General features: G+C 34.9%; 2 protein-coding genes across 3 annotated transcripts; one reads left to right on the top strand and one right to left on the bottom strand.

Moving 5' to 3' along the window:
• The first annotated feature begins 212 nt into the window (after positions 1–212).
• On the top strand, positions 213–3823 carry LOC107767497 (uncharacterized). Of its 2 annotated transcripts, none has more exons than XM_016586507.2 (4): positions 213–455; positions 1369–1871; positions 2486–3104; positions 3267–3823. In XM_016586507.2, the coding sequence occupies exons 1-4, from the start codon at positions 366–368 to the stop codon at positions 3720–3722; spliced, it is 1668 nt and encodes a 555-aa protein (XP_016441993.1). In that variant the 5' UTR covers positions 213–365; the 3' UTR covers positions 3723–3823. The 2 variants fall into 2 exon arrangements, with proteins under 2 accessions (XP_016441993.1, XP_016442001.1); XM_016586515.2 differs by having other exon boundaries at positions 219–413.
• Positions 3824–5604: 1781 nt separating this feature from the next.
• Positions 5605–7642, bottom strand: LOC107767504 (large ribosomal subunit protein eL38). Its single transcript, XM_016586530.2, has 3 exons — positions 7488–7642; positions 6088–6271; positions 5605–5810 (listed from the first exon to the last, which is right to left on the bottom strand). The coding sequence occupies exons 1-3, from the start codon at positions 7602–7604 to the stop codon at positions 5788–5790; spliced, it is 324 nt and encodes a 107-aa protein (XP_016442016.2). The 5' UTR covers positions 7605–7642; the 3' UTR covers positions 5605–5787.
• Positions 7643–8303: the final 661 nt, after the last annotated feature.

Below are 8303 nucleotides of genomic sequence, written 5' to 3'. Positions count from 1 at the left end.
ATAAAATCGTAAACCATAAATATTTTGGTAACAATATAATCGACATACGCAACCTTCTTGTTAATTTTCTAACATGCATTAATATGATTATCATTGAATTGTACACTACTTAGAACTTAATCATAAATAAGTAGTAAATAAAAACAAAGTCAACTCTGGATTTTACAAGTATAATATGGCCACCTCTGTTGGTCCTTCTTCCAAGACTCTCAAGGACGTCGGGTTCTCCGATTCAGTTAGGTCCATAGTTTCAAAATTTATGCGCGAATCAAGATCGATAAAAAGAAGTTTTACCATCACCATCTCAAACCATTGTCGAGTCCTGCTCAGGAGAATAAGAGGAAACCAAAACTGGTTTCTTTCCCATGGCTATCCATCTACGTTCCAACAATCTGTTTCTCCTTTTAGGATTGGTATTATGTACGATTTCAATTTGTTGCACCTCTAATCCAGACGTAAGTATATATATATATATATATATATATATATATATATATATATATATATATATATATATATATATATATATATATATATATATATATATATATATATATATATATATATATATATATATATATATATATATATATATATATATATATATATATATATATATATATATATATATATATATATCAATTTATTTATTTTGCTATCCGTGTATTTTAACTGTTATAGCGTGAAATTGTCTTATTTTCATGTTACTAGCTAGTCCCATTTTCTTTACGAGCAATTAGTTATAATTATCTTCTACTTCCTCCAATCCATTTCGAAAAGATTGAACCTATTACTATTTGGGGAGTCAAACAAGCTTTTTTTTAACCATATTTTTTGTAAATAGTTTTTAAATGTTTTGAATTGTTAACTCTCATAACTTATAATACTTTTTATGTAGTTTCTAAATATGTAAATTTTATTTCAAAAAAAAAAAATTAAACAATCTATGTCCAAATTAACACAAAAAATTAGTCAATCTGACCCGCATACTCTAAAAGGTTCAAACAAATTGAAACAGAAAGAGTATAATTAGGTGATTTAATAGTATAAAAAATCTTTTGAATTTTCAGTTTACAAGTTTTAAACTTTTTCTTCAAGGATTTAGCTTATAATGAAAATGTTACCTATAGTTGCCTTTTAAAGGATTCGGTAAAAACAATTTATACTGTGAGAGTACTTAAAACTATTGTAGCTACTAATGTGCCTTATTTTTTAAGTTACTAAATCCACTTTTTTATAGACATTAGCTGAAGTTATCTTTTACTTAGGTGAAATGATAATATAAATATTTAAACTGCCAATGTATATAGAAGTTAAACTCTCTTTTTTTTTCCTTTTTCTAAACGTCTTGTTTAATTTTATTTACAGTGGCATAGTTACAGGACGCATTATCACAAGCAAGGAAATTGGATAAATCATGGTGGTGATTTGTACAATCGAAGATACGCCTATGGTGAAAAGAAAATTAGCCGTTGGACTGCTTCAAGGCTGAAACAGAAGTGGGAATTCAAAGCTGGAAAAGATATAACTGCGACGCCGGCAATATTCGACGGAGTTCTTTATTTTCCGAGCTGGAATGGCAATATATATGCAGTGAGAGCTAAAGATGGAGTTCTTATATGGAAAAAAGGTTTGCCAGAATTGACTGGAATTAATGGAAAATTTAATGCTTCATCTTTGCCTAATGTGACAACTATAGTTGCAAGAGCAACACCAACTGTTGTGAGTGATAAGGATATGGTGATTGTTGGGGTTTATGGACCAAGTTTGGTTCTTGCTTTGAAAAGAAGTAGTGGAGATCTTATTTGGAGTACACAATTGGATGATCATCCTGCTAGTGTTGTTACCATGTCTGGAACATACTTCAAGGGGTAAGGTGGATTTTATATCAAGTTTAAGTGTGAGTATATGAATTTTTACACTTTCGGACCAAGGTAACATGCCTTATTTTTAAGATTACAAATTCTCCCGTTAAAAAATACAAGTAGTAATAAAAAAACATCTTTCGGAAGAAACTGTTATTTTAGTCAAATTCTCAAATGTCAAACTTAGAACCCTTCAACATTAAGATTAATACGAAATCTGTAGACATGGTATATTTCTTCAAATTAAATTTCTCACGCAACTATAATATTTGCTTATTACGTATGATTCTATGTAAGTCATAAGTCAAATAACGGCCAAATGACACGATTTCTAATTACTTATTGTTTGGTCTGTCTGGATAGACCTTCCTCATTTTAGTTGTCCACGTAAATAATCCATATATTTCAAAAAGAATAACATAGTTTATTTCAAAAAAAAAAAAAAAAATTGGCATCGTTAATGTAACTTAATTTTTTTTATTCTTAATGATTAATTCTTAAAAGTTACATATGTATTATGATATATTTAAGATCATAAATTTAGGAAAGATATTAATTATATGCATACTTAAAATCACAAATTTTCAAAGTGTACAAGATTAATACAAATATGTTTGCAGGGCATTTTACATCGGAACTTCATCGCTAGAAGAAGGTGCTACAATTAACGAATGTTGCACCTTTCGCGGTAACTTTCTCAAGTTAGATGTCAAAACAGGCAAAATTCTATGGAAGACCTTCTTGCTGCCGGACAACGGCGGAAAACTCGGCAAATACGCCGGAGCTGCCGTATGGGGAAGCAGCCCTTCCATCGATATCCGGCGGAACCACGTCTACATTGCCACCGGAAACCTCTACTCCGTACCTAAACACATCGAGGAATGCCAAAAGGAGCAGAATCAACAAAATCAGACCAATCCGGATCCGACCCGACCCGACAAGTGCATTGAACCCGAGAACCACTCCGACTCGATGTTGTCCTTGGATTTGGATTCCGGAGAGATCAAATGGTACAAACAGCTTGGAGGATATGATGTGTGGTTCGTCGCATGCGGATTTAATTCGACGAACCCTAATTGCCCGATTGGCCCGAGCCCTGATGCTGATTTTGGGGAAGCTCCGATGATGCTAAGCGTGCTTGCTAATGGAACGAAGAAACGAGACGTAGTAGCAGCTGTGCAGAAAAGTGGAATAGCATGGGCATTGGATCGCGATACTGGTGATATCTTCTGGACAACTGTACGTGCTCCAAAACTATTTAATTTGTTATGAAAACTGTTCATGGTGCCATCATAAACTAATGCCTTAGAGTAACCGATGATTTTTGTGATTCTATTTGGACTTTTCCTTCAAAAATAGAAGCTAATGTAACACTGATGAAAATGAGATTGATGTATGCAGGAAGCTGGTCCTGGAGGTACGGCAGGAGGAGGTATATGGGGAGCAGCCACAGACACAAAGAGGGTATACACCAGCATTGTCAACAGTGATAACCTGAACTTCACATTAGTCCCATCCAAGAATGTGACCACAGGTGGAGCCTGGGTAGCAATGGATGCTAAAACTGGCAAAATCCTATGGACGACTGCAGTTCCAAACAAAGGTAAATCAAACCCTGTAACTGTTGCCAATGGGGTGTTATTAGCAGGTTCACAAAATCCAACAGGTCCCATTTACGCCATTGACACAAAAACTGGGAAGATATTGTGGTCGAATGAGACTGGTGCAACTGTGTTTGGGGGTATGTCAGTGAGCAATGGCTGCTTTTATGTAGGCAATGGTTACAGGTCTGGAATAGGAGTCTTTAATCCTAACAACACTGGTGGAACATCACTCTTTGCCTACTGTGTATATTGAAATGCCAAAGAATGTTTAACTATAATGTATGATGCATTTGTTGCAGACATAAAATAAATAGATGAATAAATAAATGTTCTGTCTCTGACAGTTTAAGAACATGAGTTGATTTTTGTTTTTAACTTTTTACCGTTAGACTGTTGTTTAATCGATTGCAGCAAGTTATTAGAAAGGTTTCGAGTCTCTTATCTAAGTTATACACACTCCTCAACGTACACCAGCATAATTGGGCATGATACATACTTATACTTGGTGACCCAAAACTAATCCATATTCTTCAATAAGCTTTGGCTTTCACAATGCCAGAAGGGCAAGGTCAATCCTAATTTAATTTCAATGGAGTAGCATTGTCCTACTGCTGACTCTGGAACCAAGAAAATATTTGATTTAAGTTCTTGTCAGTATATAGTATGCGTTCTTGCTTCTTAGCGTATGGATGACCATTCAAAGACAAAAACTTTTTAAACGGTGGTTTCTAGTTCAATTTGGACACACCTCAACCATTCCACTGGATATTGTTACCTCCGACCAGCATAGCCGACTATACAAAGTTCTTTCCTTTTCCTACTCACCACCTATTTATGAGCCAAGAAAGATGGGGGAGGGAAATGCCCCCCATCAAGCATATAATGCCGACTATACAAAGTTCTTTCCTTTTCCTACTCACCACCTATTTATGAGCCAAGAAAGATGGGGGAGGGAAATGCCCCCCATCAAGCATATAATGCCTGAGATTAAGGGTGGCATGTGGGCCGGGCCCGGACCTAAGTGGGCTTCGTGGTCCCGGTCCTAAGTGATCCCGAGCTTCGCGGGCTTCTTGTTGAACCGGCCCGGGACCAGGACCACGAACTAACGGTCCCGGGTTAAGTGGGCCAGTCCCGGGTTAAGTGGGCCCAACGGATACTTTTTATTTTTTTAAAAATTTTATATAAGTTAGAGAAAAAAATGGTAATAAAAATATCTAAGTCAATTCCTTGTAAATTATATTATAGAATTGTGACCTAAAATTTTTAATTCAAATTTAAAGGCAAAGCAACAGCAAGCAACACATCTAAAAGTTGCAAATCCTAAAGTAGCAGTGTTTCTGAATTTAGTGTCAAAAATTTAATTCTTACTGCGTCTCATCATTAAACAAATTTTGGAATGTTTTATTCCTTAATTTTCTTGAGCTGGGGGTCTTTTGGAAACATCATCTCTATCCCCTTGGGGTAGGGGTAAGGTCTGCGTACATACTACCCTCCACAGACTCCACTAATAGGATTTAACTGGGTCATTATTGTTGTTTTATTCCTTAATATAGCAGCTTAGATTGACGGTTCAAACCCAACTTCAGAAACTTTTGGCTTTCTCTTTATGTACATATAATATAGTATATATATTTAAGCTATATTCGATATTAAATATTGAATATTAAAATTTAGGATGTTATAATTATAAAAAGTTTGGGGTTAAAACAAAGTTGGAGGGGGGGAGGTAAATGGCTATTTTGGCAGAGGATGCGGCTAGATTATAAATATCATAATGGCTATAATGTGGCAGTTCTTTTTAAAAAAAAATATTAGTCGTTGGGCCCGGATAAGCCCGTTTAGGACTGCTTGAACCGGCTCACTTCCCAGCCGGTCCTGGTCTCGCGGGCCTCGCCTATGGGACCGGCCCACTACCCAGCCCACCTCACCACGATCCCGGTCCTATCCGGTTAGGACCGTTTAGGCCCACCGCCCATATAGGCTTGCGATCCTGGGCCGGGCCCGGTCCTAACAGACCCACATGCCACCCTTACCTGAGATTGCCTAATTCTTAGGTAATTCACAGATTATGAAAATACCCGAAAGAAAATGAGGCAAAATCAAATATTAACTTTGGCATCTAACAACAAAACTCATTCGGCAGCATTGAGGCTCACTTATATTACTGTCAATATGAGTAAAAAGTAATGCAACAATCAATATCTAAAAGCTTAAATAAAACTTCAGACATGCCTGAGGACAAGATATTCAAAGGAAAGATTGGAGTTCTTTCAAATTCTTCACTCCCTAATAACTCTAAGAAAAGCATAAATCCTTCTTCACAGGTCTTGCACGCTCAAACCTGCAAACTCAGAAATGTACTCCAACTGTTAAATTCATGAGCTCAAGCAATATAAATGAGCCACTAATAACAGGACTATCTGCATTCTTTTCAGCAGGTTTGAGTGGGTTAAATAAAAACAAAAAGGTGGAAATATACAGTGTTAAGATCTTACAAAATAATGAAAGGCACAGACATAAAGACATCACAGAGATTCTTTGTAATTTTGATAAGGATAAAGATATAACAGAGAATATCACGATAATTGGCAAAAATATAGCAGTCAAAGAGTGCGAACCTGGAGGAAGTGATTGCTTCAACTTGTCAGCCTTCTCAAAGTCGGACACACACAGTGTGTAAAGGTACTTGGAGCAGCGAACCTTGAACTTGACCATATCCTTGTTCTTCTTGATCTTAACAGTTCGTGCATCTTTCCTTCTGGCTGTGAGAAGGAAATCCTTGATCTCGTGGATTTGCTTTGGCTACAAATAAACGTATATTAAATGCTCACTGTGTCAAATTGCATAAAAAGGAACAAACAGAGCACAAAGAAGTCTTCAGCAGGCTAAAAATACAACATCGACTAATAAAATCTTCTGATGAAACATTTGAAAAATAAGGGCAACAAGAAATCGCATCAATAGCATATTTTACAACCAAAGGATGGAATATTGAGACAGGAGAACAATTTTTTTCACAAAGAAAGAACTTTAGGCATATATAACTATTACAGAGGAGCAGGATAGTGGGTAAGATAATACTAAAGAAAATTAGCCAAGAAGCTGGAATTTTGAGTATGGATTTATATAGCCAAGGCCAAATAGTTTGCCATTAGGATGCAATTGATTGAGATCAATTTATGCCACCTAACAAACTAGCACGATCGTCAAAGGTGAAGTAGGACTAGTTTCACAGGATTTGACCTCTATACAAAATGAAAGAAACAACTACTACTAACAGTATTAGTGCATCCATATCATGAAATTATTTCAGTACGCGCGGACTTGTCCTCTATATATATTCTGAATAACAAACTTAAAAAAGTTCTTGAACTCGCAATGCCATGGCCAAGCCTGTTCCAAAAGTGGGTAGAGCAGATAAATCTAACATTCATTCTATAAATCCCAACATTTTAGCATTTTCCTGCAAAAGCTTTAAATCTTTATCAAAATCAACTACATCCCCACCCCCACCCCTCCACACCCCTAAACCTCAATCCATGTTATGCAGGTCTAAACCGTGTCCAATTTTTTCCTTTCCTTTCCTTTCTTTCTTTTTCTTTTGGCTCCAGGTCAGCTTGCGACACCACCACAGATACTGGGTAAGGCAGCCCACCCAAGCTTAGGCAGATGGTAAGAAGTCACCTAGTGTTTATTTTGCCTCTATTGTGATTTAAACCTGAATTCTCTCCTTTTCTTTTCTGAATAATAAACTAAAAACTATTGTATTCCAAAAGCAAAACTTCCATAAAATGGACAAACATGTTGCAAATTAGGATTTTGGAGCAAATCCAATAAAGGGAAAAGGAGTAAAACCTAACACTTCTTCCATAAAACAAAAATCAAGATTCACTACAGTTCAGAATCGTAAAACAAAGATGATATAATACGGAATAACTATCAGGTCAATATTCTAAAGCAAAGAAACATAATAGAAAATTTGATATGCAAAATGAGAAGAAGAGAGGAGAAAATGTACCATCTTTGGGGTTTCAAGTGGTGCTGAGGAGGAAACGACGGCGAGTACAAGAGATGGAGAAAAGGAGGGGGGAAAAACAAAGCAGTATAAATATGCTAAAGCCCTAGTGTCGCTCATAATTTTATTTGTATTTAACTTTTGTCACGGGGTCAATGGGAAATTTTCACAAATAGCCATTGTTGAGGCCATTATTTAAATTTTGTCCATTTTGACCGATGTTTAGATTTTGGCTACACAACGCAACCAGTTAAATCAGAAATTTGAGCGACAACTATAAAGCATGATCTACATCTTCTAGCGATACTATTATAAATTTTCTTTGGGAACTATAGATTATGTTTGGAAAGTCACCGGGTAATTGAAACTGGTATAATTATTATGATAGTAATTACACAACTTAGTAATTACAACGACATGTTTGTTTGTCATAGTGTAATTACAATTTTACTGTTTGGTTGCATAAGTGTAATTACACAGTTAGATTAAATTTTAAATGAAATAATTATCAAAACTTAAAAGCTAATAGAATAAATGCATGCCTATAAATTTTTATAAGTATACATGATATTATATTTGGTATTTAAGATATATATTTTTCGTGAATATACATTAAATAGTAATCATATATTTATAACTAATATTGTAAAAATAATTTATATATTTTTTCCAAATTAATAATATTTAGTTTAGATACTTACAAAAACTAAAAACATACGTTTTGTAAGAACATCATAGAATTCATATTTGATAAAATAAATTAATATTTATAAATATAATGTCATAACATTATTCAAATATTTAATAAAACAAATCTAT

Source organism: Nicotiana tabacum, chromosome 13 (genome assembly GCF_000715075.1).
Source record: "Nicotiana tabacum cultivar K326 chromosome 13, ASM71507v2, whole genome shotgun sequence".
NCBI classification, from domain to species: Eukaryota; Viridiplantae; Streptophyta; class Magnoliopsida; order Solanales; family Solanaceae; genus Nicotiana; species Nicotiana tabacum.
Note: the sequence above shows the minus strand (reverse complement) of the source record. Positions and strands in the feature narration are given on the sequence as shown.